This window comes from Phasianus colchicus, chromosome 1 (genome assembly GCF_987193195.1).
Source record: "Phasianus colchicus chromosome 1, bPhaCol1.hap1.1, whole genome shotgun sequence".
Lineage (NCBI taxonomy): Eukaryota > Metazoa > Chordata > Aves > Galliformes > Phasianidae > Phasianus > Phasianus colchicus.
The window spans coordinates 81,899,839-81,923,010 of NC_143436.1; the positions used below are offsets into that span (position 1 = coordinate 81,899,839).

General features: G+C 43.6%; 1 protein-coding gene across 1 annotated transcript in view; it reads right to left on the minus strand.

Annotated features, from left to right (window-relative positions):
- Positions 1-1,289: 1,289 nt before the first annotated feature.
- Positions 1,290-23,172, minus strand: part of GTF2E1 (general transcription factor IIE subunit 1) — a 51,668-nt gene continuing 29,785 nt past the window's right edge. Inside the window, exons 3-5 of the mRNA XM_031613165.2 lie at positions 12,914-13,115; positions 7,728-7,972; positions 1,290-2,905 (exon numbers count right to left, since the gene is read on the minus strand). Coding sequence (XP_031469025.1) covers positions 2,475-2,905; positions 7,728-7,972; positions 12,914-13,115 — 878 coding nt within the window. The 3' untranslated portion in view covers positions 1,290-2,474. The remainder of the gene's footprint in view (positions 2,906-7,727; positions 7,973-12,913; positions 13,116-23,172) is intronic.

Consider the following 23,172-nt stretch of genomic DNA (forward strand, 5'->3'; position numbering starts at 1 on the left):
TCTGCCTGAGGGTAGAAAGGCCCTACAGAGGAATCTGGACAGGCTGGGTCCATGGGATGAGGCCATGGGATGAGTCCAAGTGCTGAGTTTTCACAACAACCCCATGCATTGCTATGGGCTTGGGGCAGGGTGGCTGGAAAGCTGTGCAGAGGAAATAGATCTAGGGTGTTGGTCAGCACTCAACTGAACAGGAGCCAGCAGTGTGCCCAGGTGGCCAAGTATGATTCTATGATTTCTGCTTTCCAACAGTGACAGCAATCCTCACTTTCGCCAGCACCTTCACCAACCTGCTGTGAGACAGAGAAGATGCCATCCTCTCTGCCCCACAATGGGAGCAGATGGGGGCCATCATGTAGGTGGGATAGGTGCTGGTGTTAGGGCTTTTGGGATCAGGAGTACAAGCATCTTGAACCTGTTTTATTTTCCAGCTTGAACTGATGAGCACATTCATCAGATAAAATGTGCTTCAGGCTATAAGCAGACACAGGAATGGTTTGAATGAGGTTAGCAGAACAGTCACACAGGAAGGCTTCAGAGCTGGATCACTCTGTATTATTTGATTAGCATGAACACAGCTCATGTAGTCCAGCAGCCAGAGGAGGCTGCAATGCCTTCCTTCCTCTGGACCAATGGCTCTATCCTTGTACTAGCACCAGCCTGCTGCAGCTAGGAGAAAACCTATCATTTTTCAGACTAAAAACCACTGGTGTGCTAAGAGCATGAGTAGCTGCATAGCACTCAGGATTAGTTCTCAGTTTCTATCCTCGACTCTTTGTAAAAGGAGCTGCTTTTATCCAGGGTTAACCTTGAATTCAGATTAGATTTGAGACAGAACTGGCAAAGAATTTTTTTTTTTTCTGTGAGCTGCTCATTGAGTCTGACTTATCAGCTTGATTCTAGAAGCTTGATATTAGATCCATCTGTGCAAGAGCATAATTTTAGCTGGGAACAAATATCAGTGAGGCCTCTCCATAGCAAAACTCTAAGAGACAAGGGAATGGAGGCACTGGTCAAAGGGGCCCACGCAGCACTGCTCTAATGAAGTGTCCTTCCCTGAGTGTGGAAGATAGCAGAAGGCATCCGTGAAGCTCTGCTGAGGAACCAATGAGGAGCAGAGCTATAATGTGGAATTTAAAACAGTCCCAAAGGAGGGCCTCGAATGGGCTGTTTTCTTGAATGAAGTAAATGAAAATGATAAGCGAACATTTCCAACAAGACACATGACAAATCGGAAGACAACAAAGGGGAGAAGTTTCCATTTATTTATTCCACTTTAAAATGACTTAAAAGCAAATTTAAAACACTTTAAAAAAAGGAGTTCAAAAATCAAGAAGCTGAAAATAAAACCATAAAGGCGGCATTACAGGGTTAGCAGAACCTAAAAAGCAGAATTAGTGTAAAACAGATTTACAGTCTCAATGAACAGCAAAGCCAGACTGCCCATGTAAACTGAGCAGCATGCAATGCTGCCCCTACCCTCTGAAACACAGAATTCTTTTATCACTTTGCTTGCTGGACAAGAAAACACAACAATTTAAAAGAAAACCATCACTTTCGGCTGGTAGAGAAAACATTACAAATATGGTATTGCTCTGTAGGCACTGGTACATGGTTTTCTATGGTAAGAGAGCATGCCGAAGCAGAATTCAAAATTGCACGATTCCTCTTAAAATTGATGCAACCTGGGTGACTGAAAATACAAACTAGCAATGCTGTTTCTCTGGTAGTGCCTGACAGCAGCCTTGCCCACAGCGAGCCATTGGAGCCCTGGAAGCTGGACAGAGCGGGCCAGAAGTGCCAGGCAGCACTGCTGGAAAATGAAGGTAGCTCCTGACAGCTCAGATCCATGAAAGGCTTTTGTTACATTGACAAAGAGTGGCTGCATGCTTGCCAAGGCTTTCACTCTGTGTTCTGAGTTACTCTTGACCTTGAGGTGCTGAGGTGACTAAGGAATGAGGGGGAGCAAAGAAAGGAACAGGGGCTGCTCAGCAACAACTGCACCGTGGTCAGCGGCTGCTGGCAGGAGGTCAACCACAAGTACTCTGCCTAAGCAGAGCACCAGTTCCCTCTCCTCTAGGCTATGCACACCCTCTGCAGAGCACTCTGACCACGCCATGGAGCGCTTGTGTTCTCTGAGGGCAGGGACATGGAGCTCATTAGGACCTGCAACAAAAATAGACCCAAGCAATTGGGAGGAGGCAGCTACTCGGCTGTGGAGAGGGTTAAACCAGTGCCTGTGCTGGGCACCCTGAAGTAGATTTTTACCTCGCAAGCATCCTCACTTATCTTCCCCTACCTGTTTTGGCACACAGAGCCTTCCTGCTCCCCCTGCCTCTCTGGTGGGCAAGATGCCTGAGATCAGCAGCTCCAAATCCCAGTGTCCACGTGCACAGGTGAGGAAAGATTCAGTCTTTTGTTTTACTAGGAAGTCTCTGGATAAAAAACTGTTTAAAAAATGTTGTGACAGGAAGCAATTAGTCAAACATATCCTCAAACATGCGTCGCCCCATGGCTATATAAACCTCTTTTTCCTCCGGAGTCATCTGGGCCACCAGCTCAGGGCGCTGGCTCACTTGGCTATAAGAGTGCGGACGCCCAGCCACTGTGACAGTGGGGTCCTCTGCCACCACCTCGAATTCTTCCTCCTCATCCTCCTCCTCCAGCCCATACGCCATGGTGGCAGCAGCAGGAGGACGGGGAGGAGTTTCTTCCTCCGACTCGCTGGTCTCACTCTCGGAGTCACTGGCGTTGGCACCGGAGAGAGGAGCGGCACCTCCAACGGTGACTGTAGAAGCAGATGGTGTCTTCTTCTCATGGATCAGCAGGGCACGCATCACCTCTTCATTATCATCCAGAGCTGCCCGGCCCTCCTCACGCTCCTGGAAGGCATCCAGATCCCGTCCTCCTGCAAAGAGATACAAAGGAATGAGAGTTTCCTCAGAGAGATTGGGGTGCTGGCACTGAAGGCGCTCTGAATCCTAATTTCTGCCTTCTGCTGCTGTGCATCCTTGGCCACGTCACAACTCCTCTCTGTGCCAGCTCCCTTAAGAGATGGAGAGAGTGAAGTTTTCTCTTAACAGCCTGGAGGACTAGACGATCTTTGAGGTCCCTTCTATTCCAAGCCATTGGGGATGACAAAGACCAGGATGGGATGCAACTGACCAGGAGGAGCAAGAATGTTCTGGGTAGAACTTTAAACTCCAATTGATGGGGGACAGGGGTGAGTGACAGAGAAGAGCCAGGGAACACTTGTCACTTTAGGAAGAAGAGGGGGAAAAAAACATTTGTCACAAAGGGATTTGGGAGGGCTCCACCAAGAAGGTAACATGGCAACAGCACAGCTAAAATGCCTCTACACTGCATGGAAAATAAGCAGGAGGAGATGGAAACCGTGGTGCAATTAGAGAACTATGAACTAACTGCTATCACAGAACCATGGTAGAATGAATCCCATAACTGGAATACTATGATTGAGGGCTACAGAAGGGATAGGCAGAGCAGTAAGGGTGAGGGAGTTCCTCTCTGTATTAAGAAGTAGATAGATTGTGAAGAACTGCCTCTGAGTAACAGACATCATCAGGTCCAGAGCTGGTGGGTTAAAATTAGGGAACAGGCCAATAAAGGACATCTAGTGCTTGGAGTCTACTACAGGCTTCCTGATCAAGGAGAGCTTGTTGATAGGAGGTCTTCTTGCTTTTGCTGCAAGATGCATTGCACTTGCAGGCTCTCATCCTGGTGGTGGATGAGATATGTGCTGGGGGAACAATACAGTGAGCTGCAAGAAAGTCCTGGAGACTCCTGGAATCTGTTGAGGACAACTTCTGGTCCAGATATTGGAGCACTACTGGACCTGGTGCTCACCAGCGTAAAGGAGATCATAAAGAGGTTAAGACTGGAAGCATGCCCTGTTTGAGTTCATAATCTTGAGGAATACAGGCCTGGCAAAGAGCAGAGTCAGAACTCTGAATTTCAGGAAAGTGAACTTCTGTCTGCTTAAGGAACTATTGGATGGGATACCCTGGGAAACTCTCACGTACAAAAGAATGGAACAGAGGTGACAGCTCTTTAAGAACACATTTCTGAGAGCCAAAGAGCTCTCTACCACCCAACATAAGACTGCATCATATTCTTATCTCTAAATTGAAGAGATACAGATTTGAAGGGTGGACCATTCAGTGGATAAGGAACTGGTTGGATGGTGGCAGCCAGAGGATTGTGGTTAACAGCTGTATGTCCGTGTGGAGGCCAGTGACAAGTGGTATCCCCCACAGGTCTGTCTTGCGACAAGCATTCTTCAACATCTTTATCAATGACATAGTGGGACTGAATGCATCCTCAGCAAGTTTGTTGAGTGGTGCAGTTGACACAATAGAAGGGAGGGACCTGGACAAGCTGGAAAAGTGGGCCCAAATGAATCTAATGAGATTCAACAAGGTCATGTGCAATGTGCTGATCTTGTGTTGGGACAATTCCAGATATGAGTGCAGACTGGGAGAACTTCCTGAGGGCAGCTCTGACAAAAAAGGACTTGTGTGTTTTAGTAGATGAAAAGTTTGAAACGAGTCAGCAAATCTGTGCACTTGCTGCCATTGAGGTGTTACGTCTTGCCTGCGTTGGTCTAATACAGAAGTCCAACTGTATCCTAAGTTGCATCAAAAGAGGGGTGGCCAGCAGGGCAAAGGAGGTGATTGCTCCCCTCTACTCTGCCCTTGTGAGGTCCCATCTGGAGTACTGCATCCAGGCTTGAGACCTGCAGCACAAGAAGGATGTGAAGCTGTTGGAGCGGGTCCAGAGGAGACCACGAAGATGATCAGAAGGCTGCAGCACCTCTCCTGTGAAGAAAAGTTGAGGGAGTTGGGCTTGTTTATCCTGGAGAAGAGAAGGCTCCAGGGATTCCTCACAGTGGCCTTCCAGTACTTGAAAGGAGCTTACATACAGGAGACAGGCTTTTTACACAGTCTGATATTGATAGGATAAGGAAGAATAGTGTCAAACTAAAAGAGGGAAGACTTAAGTTAGATACTGGGAAGAAATTTTTTACTCAGAAGGTGGTGAGGCACTGGCACAGGCTGCCCAGAGAAGCTGCAGATGCCCCATTCCTTGAGGTGTCCAAGGCCAGGCTGGATAAGGCCCTGGGCAGTCTGAGCTGTTGGGTGGCAACTCTTTCCATGACAGGGGAGCTAGAACTAGATGACCTTTAAGGTCCCTTCAAATCCAAGTCATTATATGATTCTATGGTTCTATGACCATGGGGAGCTTCCAGCACAGGCTACAAACACAGAGCCCAAGCCGGGCCCTACCCTGCTGAGCTCCTCATCTATAAGGATTAAGATGGATCCAAGCAGGGAGTGTAAGGAAATCGTGTGTTATAAAACAGCACTGTTTACAGACTGCATAAAACAGTCTGGTAAGCTCAGGGTTGCACTTATCAGGCAGGAAGGGGAAAAGTTCATTAGAGGATCATGGTGAGAGTGCGTGGGATTTATCCTGCAAAGCTGATGAAGCTCACAGCCTGAAGCCACAGTGTGCAGCACAGTGTGCAAGGCTGTGTTAAAAGAGCTGCTGTTCCCCATGCCAACCTGCAGCCCAGCCAGAACAGCGAGGCTGGTCTGTCTGGCTCTCTACCTGCATCTTCTATCTGAAAGGGACCGCGGTTTCCAAGCTGGCAGATGTAAGGCCTGTGTCCCTGCTTCAGTAAGGTTGGCTGCACAATAGCTGGGAGGGGTTTGACAAGGTTTGGGCAGGCAGGGTGCAAGCAGTTTGCAGATTCAAAAGCTAAAATTCTTGCTCAAGAAGTGGCTTTCTGCAAAAAAACTTCCTATGTTTGCTGAGTACTGTGAGTCTTCTTAATATCAATAAACCTACAGGCAGGAGGAAGGAAAAACTACAGAATAAAAAAAAGAGATACAGAAAACCTTATGTACAAAAAAGCCCAAAAAGTAGGACAGACTCCCCAAGGCAAACTCTCTCTCTTGCACCAAAAGAAGTTGTGTGCAAACAATTGCTGAAGCCAATGTGATGGCTTTCTGCTTTCATAAATTAACACCCCTTGCCTTCTTTTCCAAAGCCTGGGATGTGAGCACCACATCCAAGCAGCTGACACCCAAGGCCTCCAGAGTTCAAAAATGCACTTGTTACTTTTCCAACTTGAGACAAAAATATGCCAAGAAACAGGTAAACTGAGGAAGTAAGTCCTGCATTTTGCAATAAAAGCAAGGGGACTATGTGGCCACTCCTTTCCTATGGTAAAATAAAGGCCAAAAGACCTATCTCTAACTTCATGGGAACTGTGTTTTATTGTAAATGAAGCTTTACTAACAGGTGATGACCACAACTATTATTAATACACAGACAAAATTCTTGAAAGAAAGGAAGAGCAAAGGCATTAGGTTGGCAGCCTTGTGTTTAGCTGCCTGCCTATGATTCTACAGCACAAAAGACTTTTGTGAGAACTGTTCCTGCCAGATATAAGCAGTCAATGTTTTCATTCAGTGGCCCCAAATTTTATTTCTTCCTATTTATGACATGCAAGAGTCATAGGAATGTGTTCCAACAGATATTTCAGGCTATTTCCACAAGCTCCCTCTTGGATCTCCAGCAGTGAGGTGAAGCAGTGATGCAATTGGATTGTTGGAGATTTACTCTCCCTCCATGTTCTTCAGTGTCATCTGAGATACATTGATGCTGTATACACCAAAAGTCATCTCAAGGAACCCATTTAAAAGTAGAGATGAATTGAATGTCTAGCAGAAAAACGTGATGAGAACTTTATGGCTCCTGAGTAACATCATCTGCTACAGACTGCAAGAGGAGGTTCATTTAATCACCACCTTGTTTAATCTACTGGGATAACGTTACAGGATCCATTTGTTGTTGCATGCAAACAACGTCAACAGGTATCTTCTGACCATTTTTTCACATCTGCTTCTACCTGTAGAACACCACTCCACTTTGGGTGCTAGGTTCTCACACTTATACATGATTCTCTTTTGCCATTTTCTGTTCCTAGGGCACCAACAGGGATTATTCTATAATCCCCAAGTGTCTTGGAAGACTGTATCTATTGATTTACACTCATACAAATGATAAAAAGTCTCTCCTATTTTTAGTATGTAAGCTTAAATAGCAAACTTAGCAATGCAGAAAGTTTCTACTAATGCCTACAAGATCTTAGCTATGGTCAGCCAACAATGTGTCCTCAACATGAATGAAAATAAAAGCAAAGCCAATGAGAAACCAACAGAAAACAAGGACTCACCTGTGACAGGCTTTCCTACTGTGCTTCCAGAAAATTTATTTCTGACATACTCTTCATATGAAATATTTCATATGCTGGGAGCACAAAAACACTGCTGGTAGATTTGATAGGCTTCAAAGTCACCAAATGTTAATAAATACTATTTTCCAGCAGTGTCCCACTGGGGGCCAGCTTTCTAGATGAAACTGAAAGACCTTCATCTAAAAGCAATAAACTCTCAAGGCAGGAGAACATCCATTAATAAAGGTATAGGAAGAGGTAACAGATAATTAACATTTCAGAAGCACAAACAATTCTGTGGATCTAATCAACTGGGATTTTTTAAATCTAGCTACACCACAGGTGCTTTGCACAGGAGAAGGAAGCTGGCAAAATCTGGAGCGCTGGGAGCAGCAGCTGTACACCCAGGGTAATGTATTTCTGGCATCACATAAGCAGAGCAGCACTTCTGCTCGGTGAATTTTCTTACCATCCTTGATTTCATCAGGATCATAAGCCCCCTGCACTGTGCTCTCCCGTAGCCAAATCGGCCTCTCTCGGGCTGGCTTTCCTTCACTTGCAGATCTGTTAACATCCTCCTGATCTTCCATGCTGATGACAACGTTCTGGGTATACAAGTCCTCATAGGATGGTCCTTTTGTAGTCCAGGCTTCTCGATGGTGTCCACCCGTAACAGCAGCTGTCCCTGAACCGGTCCCAGCTGTACGTTCTTTGCTACACAAAAGTCAAAGAGACAAAAACAGAGCACTCAGAACAAGCCCCATCTTGGCCAGCGTTGCAACACTTGAACTAGACTATCACCAAGAACTTTCATTTCTAACAAGTAGTCCAGGAATTTCTATACCAGTTTGCTGATTTGGGCAACTTGTGGTCTTCAGTAGGGAGCCTTACATAAGGCCGTGGCAACTTCTAAAACAGCTACCGAAGAGAACAAGTACTATTAAGGATGCTGATGTACTTAATATAAAAACAAATGTAAAATTCCAGAATACCCTGAAATAAAAGTCACAGCAGCAAAACTTGGTCCCACAGTAATCTCGTGTATGGCATCAGGTCTCTTTTTTGCTTTTACAAAGCAACCTTATATTGCACAAAATCCAGAACTAAACTTTAAGCAAGTCAGAGGATAGGAGCAAAGACCCAGCATGCTCAATCTGTGAGGCACTAACCTCAGGGCTCCTGAAAGGGTTAACCTGTCATGAAAAATACTGATCTAACCCTTGCTTGAATGGTGAGTGACAATGCCCCCACAAATCACATCTCCTCCATTATGCAGCATATCTGCACTTCCACAGACTGCCCTGGAAGGAGAGGGAAATCCATGCAAAGAAAGATGAGAGGACAGCTTCAAACCAAGGACATGGGCTGGGCAAAGGGCTTCACATGGTGCTGAAGAGCAGGAAGAGATAAGACAGAACTGTCTTCACAGCAGAAAAGCTGGAGGGAGAAAGGTGATAACAGAATGTGAGGGTAGGACAGGCACAGTCTAGCACTCCTTTGTGTTTTGAGAGGAGCTGCTGCCAGCACACTTTCCTTCAGGCTCCCTTCTAGCTCAGGAGACTGATGAAGAAAGGAAACAGTCCTGCTTGAATCTGATGGAAAGAGGACATTGGGTGGAGTATTTTCTGCATACTGATGGAAATGAGCTGAAAATACTCTCTGGCTACAGATGCAGAAGAATGGAAGCTCCCAGCTCTCCAGGTGGGGGAAGCCAACGATAACTATTCCTCTACTTCCAAATTGCATTTCATCTTCACAGAAAAATAATAGATTCACTGCACATTGAGGCCATCCACAACCCCTATTAGATGCCATAGAATTGCAGCCATTCGACTGCCAATGGCGAAGTCTGCTAAGGCTTTTCACGGGTACCAGACCTGCCTGGGTTTCTCCTTTTGTCCAGAGGAAATCAATGATGGATGCTAGCAGTGTTCCTGCTCTGCTGCCAGCTGCTATCAGCTGAGCTGACACAAGTTGTGAGCGAGCACGGTTCATTTGCTGCTATCTACCCAGCAACCTTTCCTCCAACGGAGAAGCTTAAAATAAGGCTGCAGTTGGAGACCTGAGTAATACGCATCTTTTTAAATCAGCGAGGATTTAACCACTGCAAGCTAATTCTGCACAATTTTTAGGTGTAGACAAGGGGGAAACACGGGCAGGTGGTCATCTTTCTTCCCCAGATATAAAATATCAGTGTGTTGAGCCTTGCTTAGGATTGAGGACTGTTCACAATCTCTTACTAGTGCATTCGCTGCGATCTGATAGCAAAATACTTCACAATATTTGTGTTAGCAGGTGTCCACATGCTAACTGCTTCTCTCCCACAGGCAGACCTGCTGGAAAAGCTTCACAGCAACCTTGAATTTCTGGGCTGAAGGAAAAGACTCGTGCACATGCACTGCTTATATAACCTAAGGAACCACACAGAGAGACCTTCTTCCCAGTGTGTTATTTCAAGTGTTGGCACCTTTCAGTTTTCCAAGACAGGCATGTGTTCTGTGAAAAGCACCGCTCTGCTTCCCACACAATAGAAATCCGTAACCAGCGTTTCCCTGACAATTTTATGTAATCCACTTTCCTCACAAGATGCACAATGCAACTCTCCCCCAGCCTCTCCCTCTGCACGCTGCAGTGTGACAGCTAAATACTCTCTAGTGCCAAGAGCTGCCTAATAATACTTTCACACAGAGGTGCCCAGAAGTATATTCAAAATGGACTTTTTGCCCACGCAGTATCATTTAGTAGCAAAATACTTATTCCGTAATGTCAGGAACATTTCAAAATGAAGGTAACAGCTGTAAGAAACACCTACAACATGAATTACTTTAAACCATCTACTGCAATGTGTCACATTCACCTGGAATAATGTAGACATTCTGTCGACTCTCGGACCTCAGTGAACTCTGTAAGCATATCCCAACTCAGTGCATCATTTATGCAACTACATCTTCAACCGTACTGCTAGAGGGAGTGGGCAGCCTCAAGGCTATGTGACCAGCAGAATGTTTCTTACTGCAAGAAGAGTTCTTACCGTTCAGCACACTTATCCAAGGGATGGCATTAAACACCCTACATCAGGCACCAGCAAAAAGCCAGATGTGCAAGCTGCCTTATGGGCAGCATAGGGCAGATGAGGGCAGCGCGTTCTTAGAAGAATTCCTCTGTAAGATCCAAGGTGCACTTTTTCCCCTGCTTCCAGACATTGCACAGCCACAGTTGGAGCCAGGAACTGCTCAGACAGCAGCAGCTCAGTGGCCCAGCTCTAGCTACATCTGCTCTGTTACCCATAGGTTGTTTTATCATGATGGAAGTTGCTCCATAAGTGGTTAAGCTGCCTTCAAAGGTGATATAAATAATTCTTAATATAGCTGAAATATGGCCCACAGATACCACACTGTGCAGTGGGAAAACAAGTTAAAATTTTCACCTCAAGACTGTCCAGGCTAATAATTAAAGGTCTTGCAAAACAAGGATAACTCTTTTTGTGCCGTATTTGAAACAAAGCACTCTTTCATTTAGCTACTCTTAACAGATCCAGCTTCAAAGGAAACAACTCATGGTCCTTGATAGCATGACTAAAAAAAACGAATTCTGTGAAGATTTATATTATCTAACATCATGCTATTCTGACATAAGAAAGTGAAGGGGATATTCCAGGCTGGACGTGGCTCTGGGCAGCCTGGTCTGGTGGTTGGTGACCCTGCACACAGCAGGGATCACACACATGATCACTGTGGTCCTTTTCAACCCAGGCCATTCTATGATTCTATGATTAAAATCCACCTGTTCTAGGAAACCATGCAGAATGGCTCAGATGAAGCACGTACATTTTATAAACTACGTGGCTAACTCACACTCTGCCAAGATTAAAAATATTAATGACTCCTAGGAAAGTACAGATGGAGGTATGACCAGTTTCCATGGCAGGTGAATGACAATTGCATGCTGTTGGTGCAGTTGGTTGGAGTTACCATCTTCAACACCTGCAGTTGCCTGTGTCTGTGCAGAGAGAAGATGTGGGCACTTTGTGACCCTTTCTGTCAGTTTCAAAATCATCAAAAGTCAGTTTTGTCAATGATTTCAAAAACTCAAGACTCCATAAAACGGCCATAATAAATAACCCAGGATTCGACACTTTAAAAAAAAATCTCACAGCACTATTTTCATGCAATTATCTGCCTTGAATTAATAAGAGTTAATAAATAATTAAATCATCATATGTGCTGAAATAAGTTGTGCTCAAGAAAGGGTTTTAAAATGCTTATTTATTTTATCATTCCTTGTTCGGAGTAATTAATCATTTACAGTGTTTTTTAAGTATTTAAGAGTCAAGTAAGTGGGTGCTCCTATTTAATCATAGGACTGTACCAGGCTTCTGCTGTGCTGATTTCCTGTGCACCGAGACAAGGTGGCCATGGGGAAGACTGAAATGACCCTTTTTTTGGTGGGGTTATCCCAGTTTTAGTACACAAACTACAGAACATAGTTTTTAAAGCAAAATTTAGTGATTCAGCTTGGGAACAAAGGCTTCAAAGACTCCCCATATCAACAAAGAAACACTGAGTGACCTTGGAAAAATCTCCCCTCCGTATATCGCTTCTGTTTTTCTATCAGAACGATGAGCAAAATTAGCTATATCCTTGGCTAGAAAAAGACTATGAATAGACAAGTAATTTTTATTATACTAATTAGAAACTGTCTAGCATTAATATATGATGAACATTCTCTCTCAAGGTTAGCTTGAAAGTAAAGAAAAGAGACTCTTGCTTGTTCTCCCATTAACTAAAGTCAAGCATCCCAAGGCACTGTGGGAATGCTTCCCCCTGTGGTACAGATTTTTTTTCTTGGGCGTTTAATTAATTATTTTTTTTAAACAGAGAGAAGCACATCACATTTCACCATAGCTGACAAAACTGACAGCTCCCCACATCTTTCTGCATTATTATGTTATTATAAACATCATCGATTTTTGTACAACTACAAAAGTTCTGAAAGAAAATGTCATTTCTCAAGGGCAGGAATGTTTTAAAGATCATAGAATCATAGAATGGCCTGGGTTGAAAAGGACCACAATGATCACCTAGTTTCAACCCCCCTGCTATGTGCAGGGTCGCCAACCAGCAGACCAGGCTGCCCAGAGCCACATCCAGCCTGGCCTTGAATGCCTCCAGGGATGGGGCATCCACAACCTCCTTGGGCAACCTGGTCCAGTGTGTCACCACCCTCGGTGTGAAAAACTTCCTCCTAATCTCTAACCTAAACCTCCATTGTCTCAGTTTAAAACCATTCCCCCTTGTCCTATCACTATCCACCCTTGTAAACAGTTGCTCCCCATCCTGATTTTCCAACTATAATGTGGAATACATCCTAGGCATAAGTGATTCATGTACCCCACCCCACAGAAAAGTGCATGCAGAAGACTGATTAGAAGAATAGTAATCTGCCTTGTTTAGTAAAAAAAAAAAAGTGGTTGTGGGTAAGTGGATGAGTCATCTCCTTATAAACCGTACATTCCTCAGGGAATTTGTCAGTGGCTTGCACCATTGGTGCTGAACAAGTGGGTCCCTAATGCACAAGGCTTGGGAAAGCCTCACGGAGCAGATGAACACACTACGAGAAAGCAGTATGGTGAAAGAAGACAGGGTCTGTTCCCACCTCTGCTTCAAGGCAGGAATCTCGGTGGGCTCTGGTTCAAGGACTTCATAGGCTAAGTTGACATCTTCTGTCTCACGAAGTAGCTTGTATATGGGCTCGATCTGCTCATTAAATCTTGCCACGAGTGTCCTTGCATCCTTTTTTGGCATCACCGACTCATCCTCTTCCACTTCAGTCTCACAGAAAGTACAGCGGAAAGTTCCTAAAACAAAAAAAGTTGCTAAATATCAGAGGAAAAGCAACAAGGCCAGCTCTTTATGCAGCATTTTCAACAGCAGTGCCTCACTGTTTACTTGGCTTGATGCTAAATAGCTCTTCTCACTCTGACAATCCCTTTCCACAGAGGATCTACCTGGTTATTATTTAAGCAGAAAACAAAGCCAGCACTCTGATGTCACCCAGTGAAATCCAGCTTGGGGTACAGTTTCTTGCTCTGAAATGCCTAGATGTGTTACAGTACCACTATTGAGACACTCCCTAATCCCACACACTCTTTCTTGCTAGACATTTTAAATGTTATCTACGACTAAACTGCGATAAAAAGCTTCACATTATAGTGTTAGGAGCTCAAATATCATCTGTTCCAGGTGCTGGAATTGCTATCTCCCAGGCCTCTGAAACAATTCATGTTCACAAATGAAGTGGTGTGCAGTTTGACACTGCCCAAACTGCTCTGCAGTAACTGTTAGTACAACCATCATCACAGTGAAATTCATGCAAAAGGATGGCTTCTCCTCCTGCTGTAGGGCCATGGCAAGCAGACCAGTCATTACGGCAGAGTAGCAAAAGTTAATTTTGCTCACATTAATTTCTTGAAATTAAGAATGGTAAGTTAACAATTGTATGAAATCAACTAAGAATAAGCTTGTTTCACAGAGCTCACCAGGAGTTAGAAAAACAGGTCAAACAGAAAGGCGACTGAAATGGTTGCCTGGCAATGCAGTTACAAAACCTGACTGAACTCCTGCACAGCAGGCCTTTTGGTTCCGTTGCTCCATCTGTGAGCAGGAACCTTAGGGAAGTACTTGCACAGTAGGACCCTGCCATATGGCTTGCTATGAGGGCAGCAGTGCAGCACAATGACTTAGCCTTGAAACGCTGTACAATAGCAAATCCTGCTGCCTCCCCAAAACTTACTTACATACGCCAGCATGCTCTTGGATTTCTTGTGTGATTTTTTACTTACCCTTTCCATGGCACCTAAAAATATATCAGTATCATAATAATGAAAGAAAAAAATCTCTTTTTCACTAACGGGGAGCCTGAGGATAAGTTGTATCAGGGAAATCATAAAATCATAGAATGGCTTAGGCTGAAAGGGGGCCTTAAAGCCCATCCAATTCCAACTCTGCTACCATAGGCAGTGTTGTCACCCATCAGAGCAGGCTGCCCACAGCCCCATCCAACCCGGCCCTGAAGAGCTCCAGGGATGGGGCATCCACAGCTTGTATAGATAGCCTGTGCCAGTGCCTCACTGCCCTCTGAGTAAGGAATTTCTTCCTAATGTCTAACTTAAATCTCCCTGCTCTTAGTTTAAAGCCATTCTTCCTTGTCCTGTCACTATCACATTCATGTAAAAAGTTGGCCCTGTCCTGCTTTTAAGCTCCCTTCAAGTACTGGAAGGCCACAGTGAGGTCACCCTAGAGCCTTCTTCTCCAAGCTAAACAAGCCGAACACTCTCAGCCTTTCTTCATAGGAGAGTTGCTGCAGCCCTCTGATCATCTTCATGGCTCTCCTGTGGCTATGTTTATGTCCAGCAGTAAGTGTTAGGATCAGTATTGAAGGCTGCTATATCACTGATTTGTTGCTGCATTCACAGATTTGTTGATCTTATCACCTAATTTTTCAGCGTATCTCCTTCCCCACCTGTAGCAGAGTGATTAAAACAGGCCCAGTTGGCTGTGAGGGCTAGACCATGCTTCTGCAGCTCTTGGGAAACACATAAAAACACTTCAGGACAGGAAGCAGAATCAGTACCCTTTCTCCAGTCTGTAGAAATGCAGTTGTGTACCTTAGCACCATCTAAAATACATATTGCTCATTGTTACTCCTAAGTTAACCCAATTGTGCTGTATATGGGGCCTGTAACATGTGCAAACTTCCTGCAAAAGCTTTATAAAGTTTGTCCTACCTACACGTAAAAGCTGTAACACCTGACGCCAGCAGTAAGCAATGTAAAGGGTAGGTGGATAAAGTGCTCTCTTCTCCTATCAAAGCACAAAACACTGCTTACTTTTTCATCCTACAAAAATTGCACTAGTGATTCAAAAGCAGAACAACTATACAAGATGTCAGCCAGTCAAAGTTTGATCTCCTTATCCCACATCTGAGACTATCAGTGTGAAAAATTGGCACAAGTTAAATCAATTTAAAAGAACAAGCACATCTCAGTTGCCATAGCAGTCTGAGTGAACAAAGACGAGGAAAACTCTCTACTCTTTACAACCTACTCCCTAACTTCAGCCACAAAGTCCTGTTGCATGTTCCTGAGACAGCTCGTGCTGTGAAAACATGTCCATCTGTGAATCCCATGCGTGAGTATATGCAAGAGATAAAAATCATAGGGAAAATGGTTCCAATTCGCAGCACCAAAGAATCAGACAATAAATAGAGCTCTAATGAAACGGAACTCCTGAAGCTATCATGGTTTTTCTGCAACTTCCACCCTTCAGGGTTTGTCATAAGCAGAAAATAAAATTAATAGCTGAATTATGTAAAGAATCTGAGAATGAGTGAAATGACAGGCTTCCTCCATTAATATGCTGATTTTTTTTGTGGTGATGTAGCATTTCAGAAGAGGCGGATGTGATTAGAGAACTGAGAAGTTGGCTTCCCATGGCAGATGGCATTTATATCTTGCAAACCTCTTCTATTAGACATTAAGAGGTCACAAAATGTCAGCAGAGCTTTTATGACATGGCACATCACATCAGCAGTGACACATGCTCCTTACAAACATGTATTGCATATGACAAACGTGAAGGGAAGGCCATCCAAAGCTTGAGAATGGCAACGTTCCCACTCTGATGACATATTTCTTCCTTCAGTATAGCCACGACTGATGGCTTTCCATTCAAAGACATTGCATGAGGCAGGGCAATAACCTGGAGCTTTCTTGCATACCAACAGAGCGCACATATATCCTGTTCAGGCACGCACACAAAAGCACATTAAAAACCAGCCATGTGAAAGATCTCATCTGCTCCCATACTCTCAAGGACAGATACACTGGTCATCTGGCTCCCTGAGGCACGCTGTGATTAAAGCAGCTCAAGCTCTGAAGTATAGGGCCAGCATATTTACAGACAATTCCCGATGACTTTATTTCACTTGGGAGAAGGAAAAGGTCAACGTTCCACATGCATTACACGCACAATGCCCAAAGCATGTGTGCTATATCTGCTGTAATTCTACTGTGTGCAAAAATACAGAAATGGAGCAAGAGGAGCTAGCAGAGATAGGAGACATCATAGTTAACACTGCTTCCATTATGTTAGCTTGGTTCATCACATATTTACACATTTAACTGAAATGAATCTGCTCAAGGCCTTCTATAGAAACACTGAATTGTTTGGGTTGGAAGGGACCTTAAAGCCCACCCAGTTCCAAGCCCCTGCTACAGGCAGGGTCCCAGGAACACCTCCACGGATAAGGCACCCACAGCCTCCCAAGACAGCCTGTTCCAGTACCTAGAAGGATCAAGCTCGTATCCAGTCAAAGGGGTATTTCTTCTACTCTGCTCTTTGGGATGCTGCCTTAGACTCACACTGTTCTGATACTTACCACCTCAGTTTACTCCCATTCATTTCAAACCTATGTAGTGCTGTGCCAAAACATGCACCTCACCTCAGCTAGCTTCCATCTGGTTGTTAATCCTTCAGATATATTTACAAACTGCTGTCCTACCAATTCCCTCCACCTTCATTTTGCCAGTCTAAACAAGCCATGCATTTATCTCCCCCTAATAAAACTGGCCACCCATCCCTTTGGCCATGCTATCTGTCTCATAACACACTTCCTCCAGTTTGCTCTCGTCCTTCTGCTATACAGAAAAAGCTGAAGTGTATGTAACTCTCCAGATGAGATATCCCAAAATCCCAATGGCATTAGTTCTTCTTCAATGGCTACTGAGACCTTTTAAGATCATGGGAGGGCTGTTTCAATTATCACAAGCTCTAGCAACGCTCCCAGACCTTTCTTCCTCCTTTGCAGTTTCCAGTTGATGAGCTCCATGTTTACAGGAGGTGTTTACAAAAGATGCTAGGCGCATCATACTGTACTTCATACTGTGATCATTCAGCTCATTTTTATTACTCCAGCGTTCATCTCACCCAACTCCTTCTTCTTGACTGTAAGCACAAAACATTAGGGTAATTTATTTCAAAATCTGCTATGACCTTCTTTAGAAGTAGCATTTTTACCACTACACGAAGGGTGATCTAAGGCACAGATAGCAGAATTTCAGCACTATCTGCTGACTGGAGCAGTACTTGGTTTGAGATACCTAAGAAATCATAGACTCATAGAAACACAGAATAGTTAGAGTTGGATAGGACATCTGAAGGCCCTCTAGTTCAACTCCCCTGCAATGAACAAGAACACCACAGCTAGACTGGGTTGCCAGGGCCTTATCCAGCCTCGCCTTTAAGGTCTTTAGGGATGGGCTGTCAACCAGAACACTGGGTAACCTGTTCCAGTGCCTCGCCACTCTCACTGTAAAAGATTTTTTCCTTATATCCAACCTAAATCTAGCCTCTCTGAGTTTGAAGCCATTTCCCCTTGTTCTGTTACCACAGACCCTGCTAAAGAGTCTGTCCCCTTCCTTCCTGTAGCTCCCTTTTAGATACTGAAACTTGCTTCTCCAAATCTTATTTCAGCAATAAGCATGCAGTTATTTAATCCATCATCATCCAGGCTCTAGAACTGGGCATCACAACTGACTAGGAAAAACAGTTCGTGACAGCCTTAGAGAAGTTTACCTGAAAATGACCAGTCTGAAACAACACAGAAACATAGCTGGCCTGGAGGGTCATCAGATGACATTCCTGTGACTCCTGCAGCCATTTTCTTGCACTATTTCCCCAACTATCACAAGTTTTTAGTTCCTCTGCAGTAAAACAGACATAAAGTCCATTACATGCACGCAGCTCATCTTTCACAGTATGGAAAATAAAAAAATCTGTGGAAGAGAAAATGTCACAGGATGCACAAGGAACATGAATGTCAGCGCTTTCTAACTCTGAGTGCTTCATTTGAAGTGAAAAAGGGACTATTAAAGGACTGAGGAAACGATTGGAGTTCCTAAGTTCCTACCAAAAGGGATCCAGAAAAATGCCAGACAAGGTAGAGACAAAAGATCTCTTCATAGCAGAACTTGCCATTTAGAACATTACAACACAGACAAAGGAAGCTACCTTCCTTCTGTCTCTTATTCTGCTTTCTCAGCCCATTCTTCAAAACAACCAAACTGATTTTGATGAGTTTTTCCTAAGCAGTTTAAACTTAGGTGGATGCATAGAATGGAAAAGCTCAGCATAAAGTAAGCATTTGGCAAGTTCTGCACAGAATATATTTATATATTAAAAAAAAAAAAGGAAAGAAAAACAGAGCAATTCCTGTATTTTCCCTCCACAAACAATCCAAACTAATTTAATGGAAATACTTTGCAGTCTAAGTAATAGGCAGAGCTGTCAGTACAAATTATAATTAAGTTCCTTTTGTTTCTCACTGATTTTCAGGATTTAGAGGACTATTTAGGACAGCACCTAAAGGCACTTCTCCCCTGAATCATTACTGACAGAAATAGTAGGTCGAGTGGCTACACAGACCTGGATCATTATTTACCACAACATACTCTATGTTAGTGTATAAGGACAGTCACCTACTTGCAATAGGAACCTGAGGGGGTTAAACTGAGGCAAAGAGAGATTTAATGACTTTAGTGAGTGAAGCCAGTAACAGAGCTAATTGTTAAAACAGTTGACGGTTGATTGGATTAACGATAATGCAGATTAGACTTCGGGATGTGCTGATCTTTAGTGACTCTCCCAGCTAAAGGGACTACTCAGCCTTCATGAATCCATCCCGAGCATCTCAGTGAGAAGGCAACTCAGTGTGCCTGAAAGGGAAACACATCTGTCCCCAGGAAAGATGAATTTCCTGCCAATTGTACTGCCTAGCCTTCTCTCCCCCCATCTCTCTTTTCTCCCCATAGTGGAGACACATAGGCCCATCTGCATTCGTATTTGACTTCTGCTTAAGGCAAAGGACAGAAAAACCCACCAAATAAACCTGTCTCCTGAACACCACAGCAATATTATTCTCCCTGCAAGTAATTCAGTGTTTCTATAAATGCATTAAAAAAGCCAATTACAGAGCACAGTGTGTTACATAAAACGCAGTGCCACATCTCATCTTTCTAAGAGAGGTTTCATGGCCCACTGGATCTCAGGCTCTTGAGGACGTGCCACAGCCCAAGGCTGACTGCAGTACTCTGTCTTGAAATGTAACACAGCAAGTGTACGGTTTTACTTCAGTCCTGTCTGGACACCCCAGTAAGATCAGGGCACACGCTGTTTTTATTGCTCCTCAGGGTAAAAACACTGAACCACATGTAGGAAAAGTCACTGTTTAGGGAACCCAAATTCTGGAACAAAACATTCAGCTCTGCCACTGAAACATTTATGAGAGCAATACTTCCCCGCATCAGTCTGTAAGATTTCAAGGTAGCTTTCTGTGAATTAAGTGATGAGCAAGGATCGTCCAGCTGCAAATGCTTTTTCACTGATCTGCTCAACATGATACAAGAACCCACAGCAGAGGCAGGAATATGAGATCTGGCTCCTCAAAGTGCATTTGCTGTCTAACCCACAGGTACAACAGGTTTGGGAAGCAGTCTTACATACTTCTGCTGTAAAACACATTAAATCAGCCTCCAGAAAAGGTTGATTTTGTGAATCCATTGAGGGCAAAACCCAGTATTTGATGATACAGTTCAACACCATTTCGTAATATATGCATGCCATGGTACAGCTCTGACTTTTGAGTTCCTGATTTTGAGCCTGAATAATATTTCTTAAACATTTTTCTTCTTTAATATAGATTCAGAGCACTGAATTGCCCGCCAGGTATTAAACAGAGAGTAAACATTTCATTTGGGGTTAATGTCAATCAGTTTCTTTTCAAAGCTTCTATTATTATAATATAGATGTAGCAGACACAGCATTTAAGGGCACTTACGCAGCAGCACTATTTCTGATTTAGATGAGGTAATACTGCCAGAAACATGCTCAAGAGGGCTCAAACTGCAATTCTTCAACATTCAAAGAATGATCAAAACAATTTGTTTAAAATATAAGAAGATGGCTACTTAAGAAAGAGATACAGGCATACTCTCTAACACAGCACTATTAGCAAATGGTGAAATAAATCTATCTTGTAATTGCCATTAACTAGTGTCTGACTGCAATCAGAATAAAATTGCACTTAGTTGGTGCATATGTTCAGCGTGTCAATGCATAAAAACTGAGAGCAGCGTGTAAATGTATAAAAACTGAGGAACTGCCAGTCCTGAAAACAGAAGGTCTCTGTTCAGCCGCAGAGCGAGTCTTACTCAGGCAATCACATTATCACTGGAATAACTTGGAAAAATGGTGCTGCTAGAATGTTAGTACAGATGGCCAAAAATAGTGTCCAGCACTTGTTCTGGGCCTTCTTGGCACAAAATGAACCCTGCTATTAACAAAAATAGGAACTGCTGAGATAAGACACCCTTGGCAACACCTTAGAATACGTAAGGACAGCATTTCTCATCCTTGAAAATCCCAAGCACTTAGGGGCAGGGAAATCAAAGAAGAGGAACGTACTGAGATTCATTTAAGACCCACCCACACTCCTACTACTCTGTTTCAGGTAAACATGAAACACTTCCCATGCCTGAGATCAGTTTGTTAAGCCACAACAGCTTAACAAACAACTTCTGATTTTCTGGAGAGATCTGTTCCTCCATGTTTACTGTAACTCCCAAATCCCTTTAGAAACATACAAGAGATTCCCTGAGAACAGGGATTTACAGCTCTGACACATCTGCTATGCTACTCGTCATCGAAACAGGCATCCATTTCAATAGAAGATGGCTCAGAAATGCCAACATCTGAAAACCTTTACTTTCAAATTCCCTTCCAAGTTTATGTGTGGCAAGGAAAATTCCCTACTGTCTGAGCTTCCAATCCACAAGGCTACTAGGGCCACCAATGGAGAACAATGGAGATTAATTAAAAAAAAATCTAAAATGTCATTTTCTTCTCATTATAATAAACTCCAGTTAAAAAGAAGGTTACACAAGGGATTCTGAGGCTTTTTATTTCATGCAAATCTGCTCACATACCCACCAGGAATCTCTTCAGTAACAAAGAGCAAGAAGGAAGCGCTTAAACCTTCCTCCCAGGGCAGTGTTTGAAAGGCCAAGAAGCCATTGCCAGAAGCACGGGTTTCCATAGTAGGGCCTCAAGCAGAAGCAGGCCTTGGGAGCCTGATGGCAGCAGCTGGCAACAGAGAGGAGGAGGAAGCAACGCTGTGTTCTTTCTGGCTCTTTTCAATGGCATTGCAAGATGGGCCAGCAGAGAGGACGCACTGCTCTTCAATCTGCTTTCCTTTCTTTGTTTTTTGAGAGGCTCTGGAAGCCCTTGACATGGAACAAAGCGGGTTTTTCAGATGCTGGTTACTTCAGAACAAAGGCAGCATATCATCAGAGCAGATGCTGTCCTCTTACCTTCCTCTCTGAAAGTCTGGAACAGGCAGCACTCACCAAGTCTGCTGTTCTCTGATGCAACAGACCATGCTCCCAGCCTGCAGTTTTTCAAGAGTGCCCCAGCACTGCCAAGCTATACAACAGCATGTAATAAGAACAGGTATTGCTCTCCAATTGACTTTTGGGGATTCACTTTTTGCTGGCAATAAAAAGGATGCAGATTAGCATTTTCTCATCAACTGCCTTGTATTCTCAGTTGTACAAAAGTTGACCAATTCTCTTCTGACATGTGCACACACACACTTTGCCTGAACGCCCTATTAGCTCTGCTGCATTGCAAAGTATTATTAATATGTTACATTTTATCACGTGAAACCTCATTTGTGACTTGCAATCAAGAAAACTGTAGTATCAATGTAATTTTTTTTGTTCCTTTAACTACTCTTCTATACAGCCATGCCTCTCAAGTTCTTTTTTCTTCTTAGTGAAATGTCTTAAAAAAATCCCTTAATGGAGAAATGGTGCTTTTTCCTTTGCTCTTTTTACCATCTTTTCCCCCTTCCTTGTAAAAACTGGCCACGACTAACACGACACCCAAATCTGCACCCAGTGGCTAGAAAAGGATTATAGCTGAGCAGGACCCTACCTGCTGGGCCCTCTGCACAGAACCCTGTGCTCAGAGCCACTGCCTGAACCAGAAGGGTGGAAAGGGAAGTCCAAAGCAATGAGATGGAAAGCTTCCTCCAAAGGTGGTACACTCAGTGCCTGCCTGACTTTCCCTTGCTATGTCATCGTAGTAACAGGAAACAGTACTGAAAGCACCAGTGGGAAACTCTCCTACCTGACCCATCCCTTTTTCTTCTAACTCATGCAGTGAGAACCACGTGGCCCTATGTAAATGAAAAGAACTAAAGTGATAGCATGGTCCAGTGAGACAGTAGTAAGTGCCAAATGCACACGTTAAAAATTGGCATTTCTACAATTCTTCCCTACTGCACTGCAATCTCTTATCACAGGTTTCATGGTAAAAGCATGTAATGCTCATGAAAAGAAACAGGAAACTTCTCATTGCAGAAGATGTGTAACAGTCCTCTTACCAGCAGCAAAATATTCAGGAGTTATAGAGCATCCCTGAGTATACAACTTTCTCTAAACTTGTCTCACTCCAGCAACCTGCATACCAAGAATAATTTAAAAAAGAAAGAAAAGAAAAAAATGTTTGGAAGGGCAGAGGCACAGAAATACACTAATTCCTGAGATTGCATCTGTTATTAAAAGACAACTAGGACAGAAAATTTCAGGTGCTAGAGATGCAAAACACCAAAAATCCTCCTGCAAAGATAGAATTTATCAGAAACAAAACCTGCAAGACTGATTTACCAGTTCAGCCTGACCTATACCTAACCAGAAATAAGCCAGTAATTTATTTTCAACTCTCATCATCTGTAACATAGGCAAGAAAAAAGGACTTATTGGCATCAGGAGCGTTTTATAAATTTTTCTGACCTAA